Raw genomic sequence first — 22,939 nt, 5'->3', positions numbered from 1 at the left:
TATTGTGCAGATGAACTTTTTAGGACTGTGAGTGGACTCTATGCAGTTTCACACAAACTGTTTGTTTCTGACCTTACAGCTCCTGACAACGGCCCTGAGGTCTCTGAGAAACTGAATCCAGACAACTGATTGACAAACGCACTCACTGAGTTGCCTCATATGGGATGAAGAAAGTAAACTCTTTGACATGTGCCATGTTAAATAACATTACATAACATAAGTGAAGTATTAGTCATGATTTGTGTGCTTGATATGTAAGTGTAAGTTTTTTTGGCAGATGCAATAAGCACCCAGGTGTCCATAGCCAACAACCTTTTTGCACCCAGGGTTGAAAGGCTATTGTGGCTGTTTACATTACGGTGTTCTGGGCATTCGAGCAACATCGAAATATGACATTAACATGAATGGGTCTAATCAGCTTTTCTGGTAAGATTTATGTTGGCTGCCCCCTTAAAGCCAGAGAATCAAACTATTAGTCAGAGACTCCTCAGACGACTGAGATTCTTCAAGTGGAGCAGTAGTTTTTCTTTTTTTTTGTTGTTTGTTTTTTGGTCAGTTTGTTTGCAGTGTTCCTCAGAGGACATTTTGGTCCCCAGATGTGGCTGCAGAGTGAGCGCTCCTTGCTTTTACACTGCTCTACGGTACACGCATTTGCGAATCCTACGATAGAGAAGCAATGACCCGCCTTACTCTGCCTCTGACTGGCTTACCCTGACATTCTCACCCTAACCTTAACCAATACCACTCCTCTTGCCTAAGGCAAGGGTCAGTCCTTCACCATCCTAGGATTCGCAAATCTTCCTCCGATACAGGCACACACCCCACACCCAGGGTGAGTCTGAGTGAGATGGAGGCAACTGCCCAGAGGAAAAGAGCCTTTGCCTGGTCAGGAGATAATGTTATCTTCTGCCTTCTGCTTAGAACTGGTAAATTTACAGCTCACAGCATCTTAATACGATACAATCTCTGGCTTTTGTTTGATATCTAGTGTCAGCAAAAAAATATTGCTGCACATTTCCGATTCGTTAGCTCGCAGGGCTAACTTGGCTTGTTTACTATATTACGTGAGCGTAGATGTCACCCTAAATGCCTGCCAGACACTGTTCAAACTTTCGAACTTTACAAGAAAAAACAGCAAGAAAAAGCCGAACATTCATGTTGAAAAGCCAAATCTGACTTAAATGACATAATTCTGAGTCGGATACAGTCCTAAGTCAGTTAAAGCTACACTTACCTTCCTGGAAATTTTACACTTTTCTTTGTTTAGGTTAAAATGCTATCCATCCTATAAGCTGATGGCACACTAAAATGTAAGTGAATTCCATCAGAGATAAAAACTCATAATTACACCATTCTCATATGGTTCTAAGAAAACTCCAGCCAATCATTGCATTCGGTCCAAATAGAAGGTGATACCAGATAGAAGGTGAGGGTGGTTGGCCGTCACATGAAGTTGCTTATCAAGCCAGTTGTCACTGCAGTTTATGCTGAGCAGATACACTGTAGATATGAGACTGGGGCAAGCTGTAGAGTATCTGCTCTTTCCTTGGGCAAGTGAGTAATTTAAAGGCAGCTTTAAGGTATGTTTGGTCAGGCTTAGAGATTGATGTCAGAGGGCTCAGTGGATTATGTATTGATAACCACAAATGAATAACAAAACCAAATATAAGATTCTTTTCTGTACTGATGTTTTGCTTTTCAATAAAGTTTGGCTCTTATTTCAAAAACTTTTTTTCAAAAGTTTCTTTAGTCCACGCACTGATCTGTGACTATAGTTGCAGAAATATGAATATTACCTGAGCATTCGGTACACTCACAGAGGCATTGGATGAGAAGATTAATAGCCATGTCAACTCTCAGCAGAGTTAGCTTCCAGACACATTTAGCTTAGCTTAGCATGAATGCTGGAAGTAGTGAGAAAATAGCAAGCCAGTAGCACTGTAAAAAGTGCCTTCTCACAACTTCAAAGCTGATACATGTAAAAAAAGAAAACCAACAATTCAGGCTTAGATAGAAACTCAGTAAATATATATTATTGCACTGTACACATAATCACATTGATGCTTGTTGGCCTTTTATGTTAATACAGATGATTTTTCCAACTATACAACTTTTTCTTCTCAAAGCAAAGCCAAAGACTGTGGCCCCTCCTCAACTGTTAGCCGTTAGGGTTTTGGCCAATATGGGCTACCTTCAACTGCCAAGACTTTACTCTTAGAGCTCCTGTTATATATCAGTATATCATATGATCTTTATAATCTGACTGTTGTTGATACAGTCTGAATTTGCTGCTCCCAAGTTGCCAAAGAATTCATTCTCAGAGAGATTAGAAAAATCAGAAATCGTTTTATGAGCAAGTAGGTTTTCATGGTTTTGAACGCAGTACTTTTATTTGAAGTGGAGTATTTGCTTTAACTTAAGTGAAAGAACTGAATGGCTCTTTCACCACTGACTGCCCCACATAATTGCATTCATACATTCATTTAGTTAATTCATAGTATTCAGAATTCAACCACACAGATGAGTGGATACTATGTGAATCACTAGTCAACATTGTCAGAGGGAAGCGATATCAAACTGTATAAAGTCATTCAAATTAATTGAATTAAAATCTGTAAAACAGAATTTGTTCTTTCTCTGTTTGCCATGGCAACTGCCCCCTTGGTATCCTCATGTTTAATTTAATGCCACACTTATCCTGTCAAAGGCGATCCCTGTTATTATCCCAATAATCATCAAAAGATGCTTCAGACTTTAAAAATGGAAGCATACTGGAATCACTTTACCATTTATTTTGTTATGAAACAATATATTTCAATATGCAGCCCAATATGCTGATTCTTGATTAATATCTTTAGTGTTTTTTGAGGTTGCTGCATAGATTTTAATAATAACTAGATAGCCGATGCCAAGATGATCACACGCCCCCAAAATTTACTAGGTATTCAGCCAACTAAATATGCACTGTAGTGTTTCTCCCACTGGCCCTGCCCATAAATTCCTGTGCGACTCATATGCTGTGTCTCAAATCGCATACTTCTGTACTTTAATACTTTGAGTGCATAAGTGCGTTCACACTGAGAAGTATGGAAAAATGCAGTGCACTATGAGTACCCAGATGGTGCACTCAAAACGGTCAAGAAGTTGAGTGTGGAACTATGGACACTTCTTGCCCTCAATGGTCACCATCTTGGCTATGTAGCGGAAGGGGAGGGACCACTTTTCAAAGTGGAAATGAGGACTGTGCGACCATGAACGTCGCTGCATTGTACAAATGTAAGTTATACATGTGTTTTTTGCACTAAGCACCACTATACTGTTATTGCTAATGCAAGTTTGCTAACAAGCTAACAGCTGCGGCCATCATTTCCGTTCAGTGTACAACGGCCTTGTTTGGTTAGAGACAACACTACCCTGTCGAAATTTGCGCACTACGCCAATGAGTACATAGTGCACATAGTATACTACATGGAAGTGTACTAACGGAAGTACGCGATTTGAGACACAGCAATAGACCTAACATTGTGATGATGTCCCAGATTTTTAAATCGCTTTTCTTTGCTTGAGGAAAGTTTTACAAATATAAAACCACCGTGGCTCAAAAATTCAGAACAGAAAGATTCATTATTGACCTTGTTTGCAGTGCGAGGTGTCCTGTCAACAGTTGGTAGGTGGGCTGTGGAGAAAATGCTTTTTGGGCCACAGGCAATATGCAATACCGCGAGTGGCCACTGAGGAAAATCTGCTGCAAGGCTGAGAGGCATTCCTGGGGTCTGGGTAGGTGCCTACACAGACTGTTTTTGCAGAGTCTCTTTTATCGTTGGTCGCCCAGCAGTGTTTTTGGGTGTTGCCGGACACAATATTCACGCCTACCTCAATAATGGAGACTCACCACGATCAACTTGCATATATATTTTCTTATGTTGTCTTATTTCTACTCTATGGTGCAATTTGTTGCCCAACTGCATGCAGCTGGTGCCGTTTTTTATTTTTACCGCCCCTGCCCCTCACACAGCTGAGGCCGCCACTGCTCACGGCAACTAGTAGTGACGCAATCAAACGGCACCCGCCGCGCGCTGTTTGTAACGTTCAGTAATTGTAACGTTAACTTTGTTGGCGAATTATCAAACACCGAGAAATATTAAGTCTTATATGGTAAACAAGCTGACTCGTATATTCATTCAGATATTACTACTTTCTCTGGCGTGTCGGACATTGCTGCTACAGTGGCAGGAGGAAGTTAGTTAACGTTAGCCAACAAGCTAACATGAGATAATTTGGTGACAGCAGCAGCAACATGCTGGCTATCTGACAGATAACTAGTTAACTTTCCTGGTCATAATGGAGGATAACTCGTCTTCCTCTTCGATGGTCACTGGTTTTTCTCAAGCGTCTTTCCTCCAGAGGACGCTGGAGCGGCTATCCTCCACACAGTGTCTGAAAGTAAACACCGAGGAGGCGGTCGCTGTCATCGCACTTCAGCGGTACTTATCTGAGCAAACCGAGGGGCAGCAGGTCGACAGCTACAGCTACGATGTGACCGTCACTGACGGAGTCTGGAGAGCCAAATGTTTTGTTCACCCCGCTTTGAATCACCTGGTGCACTCAAACATCCTGAGGACTGGGACTGACATCAGCATCACACAGTGCTCTTTCGTTTATAACGAGAGGAGACTGGGACACGGTTACATCTGCATTGAAAAGCTCCGCTGCGGTGCACAGAGCTCTGCTGTCCTGCCCCGTATAAAGGACGTCAGTGCACTGCCCATGCTGGTCAAGCATGGCATGGAGAGGAGTGTGGTGCTGCAAAGTGATGTTCCCCTTCAGGTGAGCCGCAAACATTACCTGGCTCTGTGGAACAACGACGACCCAGAGGGAGACATCTGGACCTCAGGGTCTTCCTCCTCTGACACAGTGCTGGACGGTGAGATGATGTTGCTCTGATGATCCCTCTGTCACACACTGATCTATTAACATGGCTTACACTTACACCAGTGAGGTGGACTTTGCACCTGAAATATTCTAACAGTATGGTTAGGATGACAATCTAAGCAATCATAATATGTTTATGCACAAGACAAATAAGTAAATATAGTAATCTGGAAATAATTCATGATTAATTAACTTTTTTTTCATTATCAACTTGCTGATCACCACTTTAACAACAAACCTTAACAAGGCTTTGGAACATGCCCATCACAGTTTCTCAGAGCACAAGTTGATGTCTTCAAAGTGCTTGTTTTGTGTGACCGACAGTCAAAATCCCAAAACTAATGCATTCATAATGTAAAATACAGGAAGGCAGCAAATCCTCAAATTTGTGGGGCTGAAACTAGAGATTGTCAGGCTTTATTGCTTGATAAATGACTTTAGTGATTGATGATCAGAATCGTTACCTGTTGTCTGTAAATGTTCTGTCAATGTGTCGTCCCCAATGTCTTCTTTTCAACAGTGTCAAAGATTACTCTTCTTTGTAGTCTGGAGTCATGCTTTAGAAAGACATGGACACCTCTCCCTCTCCTAGTGAAGATAATACACAAATCCAGATTACGGTATTATGGGAAGTTTGGGCTCAAGATTGATTACCCCTACCAGGTGAGTTTGAACTTCCCAAGAATTTGGAGCTTCAGTCACAAGATGTGAATCTCATCACATAATTGTACTGTTATATTGTGACAGAGTATAGTCTGCTTGTTTTTCACCTCATGTTTTGTCATATTTCAGGCTTACTTTGAAGTCGCTGACCAGAGTGGGACAATGTCCCTTGTGCTATGGAACGAACTTTGTCCAGAGTTTTACCAGAGACTTACTGTAGGCACAGTGTTGTACATCCAGAACTACACCTTGAAGCAGAGTTATTCAAACCGGTCACGCCCACAAATGGACCATCACAAAATGAAGACCTTTAACTCTGTAGGTATGTTCAGATTTATTTCTGGGTTCTCTGAAAGGGCTGGTGAACCACAGTATACCTGTAGCTTAAATGTAATATCTTCATATGTTTTTGTTTTTTTAAGAAATCTGCCTGAACCCTCGAAAACCTACTTCAGTCATCACTGTGATCTCACCAAAGAGTGTACTGCCTCAGTGGGGATTGCCTGAGGTTTCCTACCAGTTCACCACTAGGTAATGAATTGGCACTGATCATTTTAAAGTTTAATATTTGCCTATCTTAATCTAGTACTTGAGGTGTGCACGCTATGCCTTTTTGATCTGGTACAAATACATAAGACTAACTGATCACAGTTTTATGTCTCTCACAGGTCAGAGTTGGAAAAATTATCCAACAATTCTGCGTGTGACGTCATTGGTTTGGTGACATTTGTCGGTCGTGTTGAAAGAGTCAAGAGTAAAGGGAACAAGGGTAAAAAAATGTTCATGCTTTTAAACTGGATTTTTTTTTAAAACTGAAAGAAAGCTGCTGAATTTCCTTTTTACATTTTAATTTAGTTATTGGTAAACGACCATGTTCATCTTTTAGGTCCAGAAAAATACTGGACGTATCGCTGGATCCACGCGGTGGATGGAACAACCGACCTTCCTTTCATCCTGGAGGTTTTTTCCTCCTCCCAACCGGAAGTCTTCAGTCGTATATGCCCAAGTAAGTCAACTGTGTCGGCTCCTATGTGATAGCTGTGCTGCCACACTTGTGAACATTTTCACTTCATTCCTTCATCATGTCTTCCACAGTGACCTACCTGGTGTGCACTCAGATGAGAGTTTGTCGAGTGGAAGGCTCGTTGCCCTACCTTACAAGCAGCTGCGAGACACAGACGTTCATCACAGGTCAGGACAGCTGTAACAGTACTGATGATGGACTTATGTGGTGACAGTATTGGTCACAATTTTATCTCCATCCACAACAGGCTACCACAAAGGTCAGCCATATGTGAGTGACCCCAGAGTAAAGAGCTTCATCCAGTGGACCAAAACCCTGAAGGACAATGTTGTCCTCCAGAAGACTGCTGTTGGTGGTCATTATTGCTACCCTCGTCCCCCAAAGACATTCACCCAGTCGATGGCAGATGCCTCAGGTGAGGGAGAAACACAGAATAGTTTTACAGTGGAAACCTCTTATAGCGATCAGGTGTGTCAGGGTCACATTGATCACTATAAGCAGATGTTTATGTGAACAGATGTTTTTTCTTTTTCTTCTATCAACTAATTGACATTTGTATATTTTTTACATGAATATTAACCCACTCAGTCTCCTATAGTTAAGTCAGTCAGATTGGCACATGAAGTGACCCTCACATTGTAAGGTCATTTCATACGCTGCTTAGATATTTTATTGTCTTCGAACTTACATGATTAGTGAGGGAAGTCAGATTTGCCTAAGAGGCCATGTCATTTTCAGTCTCAAATCCCCAGTGGGAATTTTCTGTGTTATAATTGTGTACACTGCTATTGTATGATCGAGGGTAATCATTTCACTCATCCAAAGTTTGTGTTGACATCAAGGTAAGGAGCAGAATCACATGTATCATTAAAGCTGTGGTTTACCTGTTAAAATGTCCTTGTAATGTGTATTATGTTGGGAAAACAAAACAAACTGTAAAAAATCAGGACTTGCTAGCATAAAAGTTCTGTATGTGATCACAGTGATAAATCATCTGTGGCTAGGCACTGTAACAGGACCACAGCTTGAGTGACCTACATTACATTGGCACTGCGACAGTGAAGATACCACGGAGAGGTGGTAACAGGGACAGAATCCTTCTCTAAAGGGAGGCTTATTGGATACATTTCCCTGATACCCTCATCCCCAGTGTGTTGAATGAGGAGATTTGATTTGCATGTTTCTTTTGAAATGATTGTTTATGTGTTGTTTCCGGGGTATTTCATGTTGTAGTGTTCTACACCATCAGATTCTGTGCTATGAAAGGTTGTAGCTCCCCCTGCTGGGATTGACTCCTTGTGCTGGTTGCAGTCACTTATAACTAAACCCTACCTGTGTATACTGTTTGTGACAGTGACAGAATACACACTAAAGAACATCCCCAAAGTGTGTGGGTGGCAATACTTAAAAAATTAAGTTGCAGTGCTGTCCTTCTCTTTACTTTTTTATGATCTACATTAAGGATCCTGCACCCAGTCTTCAAGGTCTAATAATAATTTTAAAAATGTTGTATATATAAAGTAATGAAATGGACAGCTCCACTGAATTTTATTGACTGTTTCAAAACACAGAACAATTTTTTTTATTACATGGGCATTACGTAGTATTATCAATCTACTTTACAAAGATGGCTTCAACCGCTGGTGCTTTCCTCGTGCGCCTTCTTTTTCTGTCTCTATCACTAGCAGTCAGAAGCTTTGAGAAGCTTTGTGAAAAAATTATTTGCTTTCCAGTCGTAATTTCAAAGTATGATGGGAGTAAAGAAAATCAGATGTGTGTATATAGAATTACCCGAGGTTGAAATGTTTTTTCCATATGTTGTCGTGTATGAAAAGACCCCAAATGAACGCTAAGTAATTTATTTAAACAGCATTTGCATAGGAAAGATTAGGGCCAAAGTTGTTTGATACGTATTTAAACATTTTTTGTAGTTCTCATGCAGGTTTATCTCCGAATGCGCTAAGTAGCCTACAAAAATAGACCATCTTTAATTTCTATAATTTCAGGGAATGAAATGATGAACTCCACTTCAACACTGGACCATAATGAGATTCACTCTGATCTCTTGTGGGTGGCAGGAATCAAATCAAATCTGGGTCAGCATTTTCCTGTAGTTAGATGCAGCGTGGTGTACAGTTCAGATAGATCATTTTTACTGTAACCTGCTCTGTCTGTATAATGTGTTGGTGCAACGAGCTACTCGTTCCTACATTTTATTTAAATTTTCAAAAGCTATTTTTTCACATAGTAAGACAATTTATAGACAACAGTTTGCCTGTAAAGTAGAGTATGCATCTGAAATCCTGCATCCCACAGTAAAAATAGTTTGGTGTCGAGCGTGTAGACTTTTGTTCCTTAAAAACCTTTCTTCTCCATCTTCAGCTCAAACTCCTCTGGTTGCTGCAGCTGACTTGAAGAAGGAGTTAGAGACCCTGCAATATAGGGAGCATAAAAAACTTGCACTTCAAGGACAGATCACGGCAGTGCGGTACATGAAACATCCAAAGACCACAGGAGGAACAGAGGAGAAAGAGGTAATAGACACTATTTCAAAGCATCTCTCCAAAAGGTGTGGCCATTCAAACTGTAGAATACGTCTGATTTTCAGCAGGTGGCAGATGCGTGTGAACAAGCTGCACCAGATACGCACATTCATTCGTCAGCAGCTGAACAGATTTTGGCGTCCACTTTAACATCTGCCTCTGCTGAGAGGATCTCAGTGAGTGGAAGGAAAAGAAGAATTCAAACAAGGTATGATTTGACTCCTGATTAACTTGTGAATCATTGATTGTAGTTTTGTGGCTGGTAGGAGCATTTATCATCTAGGGGAGTTTTAATTCATTCATGAAATATAAAATATGAACATGTCTTTCAGAAAAGCCACACAGTCGTCCATGAGTTGTGAAAGCGTGTTGGCAAAAAGGTACTGAAGATTCAGCTGATGGTTCATCAGTAACGCACTTCAGCCATTCTGAGCTCATTTGTCTCTGCTCCCTACAGGAGACATCAAGACACAGAGGAAGGACAAGAGCAGGGAGAAGAGGAGAATCACTCTGAATCTGAGGAGGCTCAGGATGTAGAATGCCGACTAAATGAAAATCAGGGTGCGTTACTGGAGCTACGGCCTCACTGCAGTGTCCCATACGTCTTCTGATACACTGTCACACCCATGTGCTTGTTTCCACCAGACTCTAATGTCGCATCATGGGAAAGCAGCAGTTGGCCGAAGCAACGACAAGAAGTTTCTGAACATCTGTGTCATGGTGGTCTGTACCAGGACAGCGTGTCTCGGAGGTTCACGTTTGACGAAAAGAACATCCTTCTGCAGCAGAGTAACCTTCAGCCAGCGCGGTGGACACCGGGGCAAAGCGCTGACACCGTCCCACCTATGGTTTGGCCGGGATACTACCAAGTAACAATATTAGGTAAAGTTGAATTGTAAGAGTGACTCTGATCGGTCATGCACAAGAAGCTAATTTAATTTCAGCCTCTGTTGGCCAACGTGTGGGCAGTGTGAACACCCTCTTGTTCCCTTCATAATATTCTGTCTGAATTATTCAGAGGATGGAGGCCTGGGTTTTATTTTTTATTTTTTTATGAATAACTCTCCCAAATGAACAAAAAGTGCTGTCTCATTCAGTTAGTCCTGAATGGGTGTAGACAGCTAACTGACCTTTATGTTTTTATTGTATTACCTTCACGTCATCAGTGAGTCAGTGTGAGGTTGAGACCTGCTGTCAGTGGAAACCAAGTTGCACAGTCAGAGGTCTGAGTCACATTTCGAAAATACCAAAATTCATGGAACTGTGTTACTAGGAGGTGCAGCCTTATTAAATGTTTTTTTCTATATTCTCTATTTCATTTTCACCAAGCTGTGTAGTTAAACATGGTGTTGTCTTCAAACTGCAGCTTTAACATGCTTAGGGGCCGTGTCCTCCAAAGCATTTATTTCCTAAAGTCTGTGTGACGTATGGTGAGGTGCTGAGTGTCTGTTCTTTTCTGGGCGTGGAGAGTTGAAACATGTTCAACTTTGGGTAAAACACTGCACTAGTCACTGTGGCTTTTTACCCTCCCAGCAGAGGACGGGTTGGACAAATACACAGGGTCCAACTGTCACGTTCTACACGTACAGAAACAAAAATAGAGGAGAAATAATTTGATACTGTTTCTAGGTTTCCTCACGTGAACCCACATAGATCAGCAGGTCCGTCCTCTCTCCCTACGTTCTTCAGCCTCCCCTTCATCCAGAGCAAGTACTCTACCTCGTGCCGTCATCTTTAGTTCTGTGGATATCGTATCAAAGCAACCAGACACAACCAAAGTGTCTCAGCTGAAAAGATGCCGCACCTCCAAAGTGGTCTCAAGTGCTCCCAGCTGTGTGTTTCCTGAGGTGCGCCTGGCGTTCTCATTGGAAAAAAATGCTTTGGTGAACACGGGGCCTAAAAACACTAATGTTTGTAACCCTCTGAATGAACGCACTACCTCTACGGTCTTCCTTTAGAGCCTGCCTATAGTTAGGGCTGAAAACCAACATCAAAAGATGAGCTAAATGACCTGAAACATCTTTAAAAAAATGACTTATGCTTTTGTCTTGTCAGATTGGCTAAGAACGGTTCTGATAACCACCAAAATCAGTTTCAACTCTTCTTTTTTTAATCTTTTCGACAGGCATAAACAAGCAGATTGCCGTTGATGCTGCATATTTTCCTGTTGTGAGCTCAGATGAGCCCCGGGCTGTAGGTCTTCCTCAGGATCCCCACGGCAACACCATGCTGTCCTGCCTTTCGTCAGGCTTCCTCTGTCCGCTCAGTGACACCGCCAACCACAGCGAATCAGCACTTCCCGAGCCAGGTAGCCACCACACTGGTGGAGGGGAAGACCATACTATTCCGCCATGACACACGTTTTTATAACAGACCTGGGAGGTTGTTTTTTTTATCACTGATACAAATATCATGATGATATTAGAATCAATGTTTGTGTTGCAGAGGAGGTCCTGGCGACTGCCGGTGAGCTGGAGGATACTCATGTCGTGTGCATCTTGGACCTTTGCCATCTGGGTGGAGACAAGGTGGAGGTCCTGATCAGCAAAGTGTACAGAGTCACAGAGGTTTCTCTTGACTAGGAGGTACATTTAGGAGTACTCAGCACTCTGACAGCATCTTGTAGTTATTATCAGAATACATTAATCATGTTGTTAGAAAGTTATTTTAGATAGAAAAAGCAAAAGTTTTGGACCAAACCTCAATTTGATACTTGTAAATATACCTGTTATATATGTACGGAAATGTCACAAGATTGTTTAAATAATGCTTTTCAAGAGGAAAATGCTCTGTGATTGATAAAAATACTGAAATACCTGACATTGCATATTTCATTCATTAGAATTTATTGTGTATGTACAGACAGATGCTTCTTGCTACAATAAGATGTCAGCTGACAACATACTAGCTCCTCTAACCAGCAAGTTGCCGCTGCAGACGTGTCATTTTGAGAGGTGAATGGTATTTTGGATGATTGACATGAATTACAAATCAGATCACAGGGAGGTGTGACACTGGTTCACATGGGCTCCCCTCTGCTGTGTGACACATGACTTGTGTCATGTTGCACAATATTTTGTACTGATGTCAAAGCTTTTATCATAGATTAATACTAGCCCGGCTCTCTGATGTGAAAATACGTGTCTTTGCACCGAGAACACACAGTCGAGGAACAGTCCTGCACAGAAATAATTTTCTACATAAACAGTTTGCTCAGAATAACAATTCATATGTTTAAAAATATTTATTTTCATATATTTCACAATATCCAGGTTGATTTATAAATAATTCAATATAACATAATTAATATCAAGATATTTTAGAATGTAAACTTAATTTGTTATTTTCTTTTAAAACAATATTAACGATATTTTTTAAAGCTTATTTTGATGGTAAATACAGAAAGAAAACAAGCCATACAAGTGACTGTGCAACACCAACTTGAAACGCGAAAAAAGCCTCACGTCCTCTAATAAGACACTTCATTATCTGTTACAAAATTACTTTAATTTTAAAATCATGTAACATACATATGTAATCTATTAGACATATAAAATAAACAACTATATATAGTCTAAACTTTTTTTTTTTTACATTCTATTATACAATATATTCAATGTTTGTTTCTGCACTGAAACTGCAGAAATGGCTGTGCACCAGGTCGGTTTTGTTCATATCCTGGCAAATCTGACACAGAAAGCATTGATCCGACTGCCCACACTTATATTTAAGGTGTCAGTCACTTTTTTTTTACAAATCAGAAAAGTACAAGTTATCTGTGATTCAAATCACATGCCTTCAATGACACTCAATGGAAAAAAACCCACAAAGAAGAAAAGCACTCTGAAAGTTGAAGGAAAAAAAAAAGGTGCAGCAACTGCTGTTGGGGACAAAGCAAAACAGTAACTACAGAGCAGATGGATTATTTACAATAACATCTGTGAAGCAGTACACACCTGGAAAAAACCTCTAAAAATCATCTTGCATCTAAACGTGTGGTGGGTGATTTGTCAAAAGCGAAATAATTTAGGGCTTAACCCACATCTGGAGCACAATGCATGAACTATCTCAACATGAGTCACTCACAGCTGAGTGTGATGAGCAGGATTTCCCTCCACCACCTTTACAAGGCAAACAACAAAATGATAACAGTTATTTTGTAGACAAACATGGACTGAAATCTTTTCTGGGTGATGTGTTTAGATGGAAAACAACCTCAAGGGGAACTTTAACTGCCACTGAATAAAAAATGTCTTTAGATTTCTTTTAGTGACTGACATAAAATTGAGAAATGAAGGAAAGTATAAAATATAGTCATCTATGGCACCTCTGAGTTGCTGGCTGAGCTGAACTTATATGGGCAATCACTTTACTTTTGCTATACCGAATGTGGATGTATAGAAATACATAATGGGAAAGGTAGACTTCCCTCAGCTGTCTAACACACTGATTTGAATGATGATGGACAATTGCACTTCTTAAAAGCTAAACAACTGTAACCGATTAAACTGAGAAAAAAAAAAGGACAATGACTTTTTGCAGGTTAACTTGAGTCATTTTTGGCTGAACTACCCTATAAAGACCACAGAGCTGTTCCTGCACACACTTAAAGTGTCTGAAATTCAGATTCTTCATTTAATCATTGTGAAAACATGACCACTTACTCTAGAGTTTCTGTTCTGTTATCGTGTTTGGGGAAAAACTAACACCACATTCCCGCAGGACACATCTGATACCTTAATAAAAGATACTGCTGATATCTACGGTTGGAGGAATGTTAGGACATTTTCATTAAAAAAATACTTCCATATAATTTACATGTTACAATGGCTTATTATACACCTCTATATACATCGTACATCTGTTGTGAAACATTTAAAACAGTATAAATTAACATTCTTCTTCTTTAAATTGACATTGCACGTAGGAAAGTGTAAATCGGCACTGAACGTACATGCTGAGCGTTGTCGTCCACTGTGAGCAGCACCAGTCTTGCTAACTTGAATGTATACAGCTCAGACCAAACTGTCATACTGAGCATGAAGGGCTGCTTTTTATAAAGTGTTGCACAAGTTCCCACAGTGAGACTTTAAGGAAACACTGAGTCACAAGAAACTGTTTTTCCTGCTGAGCTGGGAACAACTATGTAACCCAGGGATTAAAAGATAGAAGCTTTTCAAATTTAAAATGATGAAGTCAGACTGTGGCACAGGCAGCTTCTGTACAGCACACAGTTACGAGTTGTCTGATTGTCATTAACAGGAGAGAGATGCATGCATGCTCTTTAGTGTGTTTAATCTGCCTTCACCAGCACACTCCAAACCCTCTAACCATTATGGCAGCCCTGCAATCTGACAACACTGTCTCTGAAAAACAACTCGTGTCGATAAATACCTTAACGTCTGCTTACCTTAATATTAAAAATGACTGTTTGAGATAGGAGTGCAGTTACGGTTGCACATATTGCAGAAAGTTTCACCAGAAGATCTCTCAAAATATGATGGACTCAAAAGATTGTTATACAGAAAGTATTAAAAGTATGAAAAGAACAAGATTGTAACGTCTGACAAGACTGACTCTGCAAATAACTTGAGCAACTTCCAGATGATTAAAAAAAATCTGTTGAAGTAATGTCAGATGTAGTGTTTGTGTCTAACACAGCAGCAGTATGATATTCTAAGCAACAATGCATTGGAGGTTTCTAAGTGGACGTGGGAGAGAAAAAAACAGATGGGTAAAAAGAAAAAATGGGTGACAAAAAGAAATATTTTTACCTGCTCCCAAGAGATGTTTGCGTTCCCCTGCAAAACTTTTGTGTTCTCTTTTTTTCACCCATCATTTTTTCTCCTTTATCTTTTTCACCCATTTTTACCCATCTCTCACCCATTTTTTTTTACCCAGCTATCTTTTCCGTCCCAATCTTTTTTCAACCATTTTTTTTTTATTTTTCTCCCCATCTTTTTATCCATCTATTTTTTCACCCATCATTTTTCTCCCCAATCTTTTCTCACCCATTTATTTTTTCTCCCTTATGTTTTTCACCCATTTTTTCTCCCCCATATTTTTTTTTACCCATCTATCTTTTCCTTCCCAATCTTTTTTTCACCCATTTATATTTTTCTCCCCATGTCCCCTTAAGAGTTTTGTAGATTGCTATATTTTTAGGAAAATTGTGATCTGTTACAGTATTTTTTGTTTTTCGATGAGATCACATTTGTAGTAGAAAGTGATGTCTTGTTTACTTGTAAATGAGCTCATTTGGTCACGGTTAGAGCGTACATTTAGTGACTTCTCAGACAGTCAAATAAACCAAACGAAACAAAGACCAAAATAAAGAGGAATGCAGAATAAAAAGGGTAATACTGTTAAAAAATATCCAGGCAGTGGGCAGAATCAATCCCAAATCATTTCCCACCCTGACCAACCGACACTTCTGCAAAACCTTGTTGTATTGTGTATAAGAAATGACTGTGAGTGTTCCTGCATTAGACCATTCAGACCAGCGTTGACCTTTCAATGTCCAAATGAACTCATAAAATCAATTAGAACCTTTGTGTATAAAACTAGTTTCTTAATATCACATATTTTTTCAAATATATACGTAAATAAATAAACATGAAGTGATTTAGGGTTAAATGAATCTTATCAGCTCCTATCATTACAGAAAGTTTTAAAAAGAGTTTGGACTTACTGATGTAAAGGTTGCGAAAAGCATCCAATATATAATCTGTAATACATCCATTACAAATCTAGATGACTTCTGTTTAAATCTGATGTGGAAAATAATACATTATGACCTATGAAAATATACCTTTGTATTCCAAATGGACCTGAGCTGGATTTTTAAAGCCGTAATCAGACACAACCATCAAACCGCACCATGGGCAGACCATGGTTAAAGGCACAATTTGTTCCCCCTCTGGTAGCTTGTTGAAGGACTCACACTGCAGAGCTCATCAGAAGCACCTTCAGCAGGACTTCAGAGCTTTGTTGTCCTTCTCAGTGAGAAATGGTGGGACAGTTGTAGCATCCCTTCTTCCCAGATTGAGGCTTTAAAAATCTAGATAGACCTTTCTAGTAATTGGAGAATATTCCCCTCGGCATCCCAGTGGAGCGTGTTTTATCTGAATTCTTGCTGAGCTTGACTGTAGATATGACAGTGCACTCACCGCTGTGTGTTTCACAATAAAATCCCTCTCTGCTGACTTGCCACGAACATACCTGCAAGTATTATTTTGGGGACATATGGGAGCGACATCTGATGTCGAGTTCCCACCACACAAATCCCTTTATGAGATGAAACATTTACATTGGGGCTAAAAATCTGACCAGGGATGATGATTGTATGTCACTGGGGGAGGGATATCAAGCTGTATAATGTCAAGCCATTATTAGTGAAGAAAATAGAATATTAATTCATGGGCACAAATACTCTACTTTTGGGTACAGGGCGGTACCAAAGTGCAAACATCCACTTTAAATGAAACTCTCGGGTGAAAAAATGTCCACATGGAAACATGTGAAAGTGGTGTCTTCTCGAGAGCTTTGATAATCCACTTGTTCCAGCATTTTCACCGATCGACAGCTGAGTGTGATGTGGGCCGGCGATGAAGGCCCCAGCACCTCAGGCTCTCCTCGCATCCTGCGGGTGATGTCAGGTCAGTGCAGCCTCTGCTAGTGGTTTTCACAGCAGTGATGCACAGATCGGCTTCCTCTGAACGGGTGGCTTCACATCAACAGTAAGGTCACTAGAAGTAATTTTCCACTTTTAGGCAATTCCGCCACAGAACCTGAGGTCAGGTTCGACTTCCGGATGCCACGACATGCTGCCGCCTACACGGCGACAGCACAGAGGGAGATCTCAGCGCTCTAACACGGTCCACAGCGCTACCGAGTCAGCATATTTCTGAAGTCTGAAACACTGCCAGTCTGGTTTTGGGAATGTTGGTATTGCCTTTGTTGCTGTTGCGCCTGTTGCTGCTGTGCTTGTGGAAGTTGCTGTGTTTGCTGCTGCTGGATGTATCCCACAGTGCTTTGCTGTGGGACATTAGTGGTGTGTAAGAATGCTGGAGTAGATCCACCATGTACAAGTCCTTGAGCCATCTGTGGACACAAAAGACCATATGAATATTTCTTGAACTGTTGCCAATCTAATTCTTGACTGAGATGCATGACAAATAGTGTCAACACAGGTGCCATATCTGAAGATTAAGCTGTACTCTGCAGTACCTAAAGAGGGAGGTAAACATGAGTGGAGCAAGACTGAAACATCATCAGTGTGACTGAAGTTTATTTCTGATACCAAACACGAACACAGCCATTTCATCCTGCTGAGAAATGGTCTGCAATAATAATGCCAGCATGCTGTATGCTCAAAGACTGGTGCACGAGACAAGTCAGCATGCAGTATAAATGAAGCTGTTTCTTTTCATTCTATTCTTTTGATCTGAAGAAACATAAGAGTTTAACCTTACAGACTGTACAGAAAGTTTTGATGTAATGCATTACATTTACACTGTTACATGTAGCTGTCTTGCAAATGAGTAGTTTCATACCCAACCTGTTTGAATCGGTTAAAATGAACTTCGTTTGTCTGGTTAGTACGGTTCGTTTGGGCTGCTGTGAAAGCTGTCAATCAAACCTTGGTGTGGTCAAAACGACCGATTAAGACCACTTGGTCTTGGTCTGTTTCCAAACAGACTCTGGTGCCGTTCATTTGGTGTGAAAGAAGACACACTAACCACAGGATTTTATGAAGGCAGATAGCTAAACTATAAGTAAATCCATGTGCTGATCATGAAATCTGTCCATGACCTTATAATTGATCTGTATGGTCTATTACCTATTTATGCTAATGCATATGTGTAACCATGGTAACACACATGCACATAAGTATTTTCTCTGATTACACAGCTGTTAAAACTGCCATGATGATGTAACTTCATGTTTACGCCTTGTGGTTTGTTTGTAAAAAGTCAGTGTGAACAGGAACCAGACCAGCACTTAAATGCAACAGTATAATTGTTGCCTGCTGGTCAGTACCAAATGAACCAAACTACAGGCGTGAAAGCACCCTTGTTCTCACTCGAGTACATTTGGGATAAAATATATGTCTTACTACTCCATTACATTGGGTTTTCACTGTGTTTACTGGTGCATTAAGCTTAAAATATTTTTTATACTCAGCTGAGCTCGCATGCATGACAGCGATGGTCTGACAGCAAGAGATAAGACAGCCTACGAGTCAATCATAGCACTGCAGATGGAACGAAGGTTTTTATTTTGGACGCTGAATGTATTCTCTCACACACACGCGCGCGCACACACACACACGCACACACACGCACACACACACACACACACACACACACACACACACACACACACGCACACACACACACACACACTGCGACTGCATCCAGGCCTCAGGATCCAGTAAATGACACACATTTTTTTTTTTTGTCGTTTTGCTAAACAGCACATACAGTATTTTGTCATTTGTCTGGTTCTGGCACTTGAATGACAATAACGTGCACTTCGCTTTCGTTTTTATTATGTGTTGAGGACTCATTTGAATGTAATGCATTGATGTAATAAATTGCATCTTATAAAGTTACTCACTACTTGAGTAGTTTTTCAAGATACTTTTTTATTCTAAGCACTCAAGTTCTTATTTTAGTGAGTGCTTCTGCTCCTATATGAGTCAGTTTAATATAAACCAACAGTACTTTTACTTGAGCACCTTTTGTTTACCCACCACTGCCGACTTCAAGCTTAAAATGTTAATGGAGCAGTCATTTTTAAATGCCCAAATCGCACATTAGGAGTGACATTGCCAAAAATGATGGTAAACACATAAACAGTGCCGAGCATTCCAGTTGCTCTCCTACAGCTACTAAACACACAGTTATTACCACAGCAACAGGCAGCAGCTCTGTAGCTGCCTAAGGCCCTCAGCACGATAATATTTTCCTCTCACCCATTGGTAGAACACACTGGGGCGTGCTAAAGATGCTTTATGTTACAGGTTAATTCCATATGACATTAACTTTAGTATAGTTCTGTTGTAATGCAGAATAAAGTGCGCATTTTAGAGAAACAATGTTCAATCCCTGCTGACCCTGAATATCCACATCTACTGTTTCTCTGAACTCACACATTGGTGCTTCAAGCTGCTAGAAGATAAAGCCTTAATGCAGAGACTTGATTGTTGTCCTCCTGCTTCCCTTAAAATTTTAGCCAAAAAACTATAACCTACCGATCCAAATCATTTCTGTACAGTCCTTTATGCCTCTATGACTTCAGCAGTGTTAGAGAGATCAATTTGAAGCATCTCTGATCTCTGAGGGACGACACATTGTGACACTGTAAATAAACTTATGCAATATTCTCTTTGGAGTGTCGAGGGATTTAGGTAAGCTACTTATGAACAGTGTTTCACTATTTATCTGTTGTAGGTTTTTTAACAGCGGCACACTTGTGTAGTCCACTCTGGACAAAGACGACAAGCAAGTCTGGAGAAAATCATTTTTACGATGACTGAAAATAACACGGATCTCTAACAGCCTATGAGTATTATACAGCAGCTTGTTGCTGTGGTAACTGGGGACTCAGATGCAGTGTTGTGCCTTAAATGCTCATAACTCCGTAAATATAAAGCCGTGGGTAATTACACTGAGCAGCACTATACAAAAGGCCAGCACATATTATTTGCAGTGAAAGTCTAGAAAAATACAACAGTTTACACACTGCTGCATCACAACACAGACGCTGGACGTGGTACCTGAAAGAACTGCTGGGGCTGCTGTAGCTGCAGGGAGTGCTGAGAAGCCTGAGGCTGAGTGTGGTAGGCTGACTGTGACTGGTTTGTGATGAAATTGTTGTGTGGGATCATTATGGGGGACGTGAAGACCGGGGAGGGCACGAGGACAGCGTTGCAGTTGACCTGTTGCATGGAGAATGAAGGGCCGATGATCTGCTGCTCCAGGGTGTATCTGTTTGGAGGACACAACAAAGAACTTAAGCACAATATGAAATAACTCCACACAAACGGACTGGTGTGTGTGCGTGTGAGTTTTTTTGTGTGTGTGTGTCTGCAGTGTAATTAAACAGTTCTCACATGGTTTGGGAGATGCCCATGTTGCACTGGGAAGGCTGTGTGGTGACACTGCTAGTGGGAACCAGAGTCTGCATTGGTTGGTTGAGGAGCATGCTGCAGGAAATTAAATCTGTTACTAGAAGAACTTAATCTGTACTGCGGAAAAAAAAAAAAACCCAAAGCAGGATGGCAGAGAGCATTTTCAGATATCAAGGTACAACACATAAATACAAGGAGTGTGGGACTGCATACACTGTTCATAAAACTGACTGCATATTTGTATTTTTCCACAGTGTCTGCCATGTTGTCAGTGTTGCCCGTGGTTCTGAGTGGCTGAATTTCACATTTCATGATGTGAAACATGATGGGCCCTATATTACACCTGGTGCAAAGTGGCGCAAAGCGCAGTGCAACTGTCATCGCTGGTTTCCAACCGATGCAGTTGCCATTTTCAAGGCAAGCGCCAACATTGTACTTGGACCCATCTGTGCACCCATGGGTGTTAAGGTCTTGAAATGAGGTGGTCGGGCATATTGTTGTCGTATTGCTATTTTGAGGCAGCAGAAAGCGACTGCGCCATTTACCAACAAAAACCTGGTCTAAAGGCAGAATGGTGCAGTATTTCCCTGCGATCTAAAGGCAGCGTTATTCAGGAAGTAAGATGTGCCTACACAGGTGGGGTCACAATGTGTGTATAATCTGCTTTTGACACACACAGGGACGCACGGATGGGTTGCAGGTAGGTGACATAATAAAGCGTTAATGAGGAAAACAGTAATTACATTAACTAAAATGTGAACATAGCAGAGAGCAGAGCTGCTGTCCGACTTCCCATTAAGAGATACACCGTGCGCATTTACAAATCCAACGTGTAAAGAGCAGTGTGCCAGGAGCAGGCGCACCCATAGACTGTTAAAATAAGGGTGCACCTGTATTTTAAAGGGAATTGGAGACAACATTCTGATTGGTTGAATTAATGTAATACCCAAAACACACCTATGATTAATTAAGGGACTGAATACAAGCCTTTTGGACCTTGCGTCTTCCTTTGCACCCAGATTGTGCGTGGAGTTGGACTTGTCCTAAATGCACTTGCACCATGCACTTTAGACCATGCACTACAGATTGTTTAAATAGAGCCCATTGTTTCTCACCGTAGTTGTCCATCTTGGCTGAACTCGCTGTCCGTGTGTCTTTGGTTTGCATCCTGTAGAGACCTCGTGTTGGTCTGAGAGAACATCATGGGGTTGCTGTAGAAGGGCATCGTCACACTTGTGTTCGTCTGCACGGGTACGCTCACCGACTGCGCCTGCCCACTCCGCGCAATCCTCTGCTGGACCTGAGATAAAATGAAGGAAACACACTCAGCATGTAAAAACTACAGAACCCACCAGTCAAATTAAATCAATATCAAATGTGTAGACGCTTCCTCCTCCTAATGAGGCAGAAGCTTAAAAAGTGGGGATTATTAAATACCATCACCTGAAACATCAAGAAATTAAGGATCGCATTACTATGACTTTTTGCTCCAGTGCAAACAAGGACAACTTGCAAACAGCATATGGCTGAGAAGCTGAACACGACACTACCACCTGTTGTTGTGATGTGTGTATCTTTCAATAATTGACTGACATTAACGGCTGACTCCATAACCTGCCTCCTGTTGTGCTGTGAGTGCTGAAGCAGGCTACTCCTCATTAGAGGCTAATGACTGAAGGTAATTCGACTCAGTATCATCCTCTCCCTTTTTAGACAGCTGTGTTCGAACAGTTTTCTGACAATTGTTTCAGACTTGAGTTTGTCATGTGCAGCTGTGTACCTGCGTTGAGGGCGAGCTGTTCTCTCTCAGGAGTGAGTGAGGGGATGAGCTGTGGGCCCTGCAGGACGGTGGTTTAGGGTGGCCTGAGAGCTGCCTGATCACCCCTGACTGACTCTGCTGGGCCGGCCTGCCTGAGCCCTGCTGCTGGGGGTGCTGCTGCTGCTGCTGCTGCTGGGCCTGGCCAAAGTCATTGTGGGTAGGCTGCTGTAACAACATCTTACACACACAGACAGAAAATATTGATCTATCCTTCATTTATTTAGAAAGCTTTTAATTTATCTTCAATTTTTTTTTTGCCAGTACACAATGGTATATCCAGACGGTATGATTCTGAAAACCATAAAAAATTACAGACGTTCATCTTTCTATTAAACTCACAGAGAGATGTTGCAATGAGGATGTACTGTATGTAGCGCACATCGCACACCACCAGAGGTCAGTCTCTAGTGGTGGAACAGGCAGCTGAACTGGCAGACATGGCGACTGCAGATAACGTTACAGTCCTGTAAGTAGCTGGCCAGCAAGCTTGCGCTGCACACAAATACCGTCTTATACCATATAGCCTGGTGAAATTTCATGAAAAAAATTGACATTGCCTAAGCCTTGTCCTATTTTCACTTAAGTTTCAAAGAGGAAAAATCTGATCTTTGTGTTACAAAAGCAATCCCTAAACTCACAGCTGTGTCCTATTTTATCTCACATCTCCTATCTTAAGAAATCCAATCCACTCGTAAGCTCCTCGAAAGAGACATGCGATACTATCAATGGCTCTCGTTTATCACTGGCTAGGAAACTTGCTATCGTGAACAAAAAACAACAACAACCCCACAGGCGTTTAATATTAGCTACAGGGAGGCACT

At 41.1% G+C, this 22,939-nt stretch overlaps 3 protein-coding genes across 9 annotated transcripts in view; 2 read left to right on the top strand and 1 right to left on the bottom strand.

Moving 5' to 3' along the window:
* The window catches only part of LOC126388306 (major histocompatibility complex class I-related gene protein-like), a 32,332-nt gene extending 30,605 nt beyond the window's left edge, over nucleotides 1–1,727 (top strand). The window contains exon 7 of the mRNA XM_050041359.1: nucleotides 80–1,727. Within this exon, the coding sequence (XP_049897316.1) occupies nucleotides 80–129 (50 nt within the window). The 3' untranslated portion in view covers nucleotides 130–1,727. The remainder of the gene's footprint in view (nucleotides 1–79) is intronic.
* A 1,912-nt stretch (nucleotides 1,728–3,639) lies between these two features.
* On the top strand, nucleotides 3,640–11,981 carry radx (RPA1 related single stranded DNA binding protein). Of its 2 annotated transcripts, none has more exons than XM_050041356.1 (15): nucleotides 3,640–4,924; nucleotides 5,453–5,595; nucleotides 5,725–5,917; nucleotides 6,018–6,126; nucleotides 6,264–6,364; nucleotides 6,482–6,601; nucleotides 6,691–6,786; nucleotides 6,867–7,034; nucleotides 9,002–9,153; nucleotides 9,231–9,370; nucleotides 9,495–9,542; nucleotides 9,620–9,723; nucleotides 9,808–10,044; nucleotides 11,288–11,470; nucleotides 11,608–11,981. In XM_050041356.1, the coding sequence occupies exons 1-15, from the start codon at nucleotides 4,342–4,344 to the stop codon at nucleotides 11,742–11,744; spliced, it is 2,514 nt and encodes an 837-aa protein (XP_049897313.1). In that variant the 5' UTR covers nucleotides 3,640–4,341; the 3' UTR covers nucleotides 11,745–11,981. The 2 variants fall into 2 exon arrangements, with proteins under 2 accessions (XP_049897313.1, XP_049897312.1); XM_050041355.1 differs by having other exon boundaries at nucleotides 3,641–4,924; nucleotides 9,228–9,370.
* A 93-nt stretch (nucleotides 11,982–12,074) lies between these two features.
* Nucleotides 12,075–22,939, bottom strand: part of npas2 (neuronal PAS domain protein 2) — a 64,493-nt gene continuing 53,628 nt past the window's right edge. For 4 of the 6 annotated variants that reach the window (XM_050041349.1, XM_050041350.1, XM_050041348.1 and 1 more), the window contains 5 exons: nucleotides 22,080–22,295; nucleotides 21,415–21,599; nucleotides 20,282–20,374; nucleotides 19,946–20,156; nucleotides 12,075–17,265 (listed from right to left, as the gene is read on the bottom strand). In XM_050041349.1, coding sequence (XP_049897306.1) covers nucleotides 17,050–17,265; nucleotides 19,946–20,156; nucleotides 20,282–20,374; nucleotides 21,415–21,599; nucleotides 22,080–22,295 — 921 coding nt within the window. In that variant the 3' untranslated portion in view covers nucleotides 12,075–17,049. The remainder of the gene's footprint in view (nucleotides 17,266–19,945; nucleotides 20,157–20,281; nucleotides 20,375–21,414; nucleotides 21,600–22,079; nucleotides 22,296–22,939) is intronic. The other 2 variants (XM_050041351.1, XM_050041353.1) reach the window with 2 other exon arrangements.

This window comes from Epinephelus moara, chromosome 3 (assembly GCF_006386435.1).
Source record: "Epinephelus moara isolate mb chromosome 3, YSFRI_EMoa_1.0, whole genome shotgun sequence".
In the NCBI taxonomy this organism is placed as follows: Eukaryota; Metazoa; Chordata; class Actinopteri; order Perciformes; family Serranidae; genus Epinephelus; species Epinephelus moara.
The sequence above is the reverse complement of the archived record's forward strand: the minus strand, read 5'-3'. Positions and strand labels throughout refer to the sequence as shown.

Excerpts from the sequence above, each read along its gene's own strand:
- radx (XM_050041355.1), top strand. The coding sequence starts at position 4,342 with ATGGAGGATAACTCGTCTTCCTCTTCGATGGTCACTGGTTTTTCTCAA. Across the intron at positions 6,365-6,481 it reads CAAGAGTAAAGGGAACAAGG|GTCCAGAAAAATACTGGACG; the intron begins GTAAAAAAATGT and ends TTCATCTTTTAG. Across the intron at positions 7,035-9,001 it reads GTCGATGGCAGATGCCTCAG|CTCAAACTCCTCTGGTTGCT; the intron begins GTGAGGGAGAAA and ends CTCCATCTTCAG.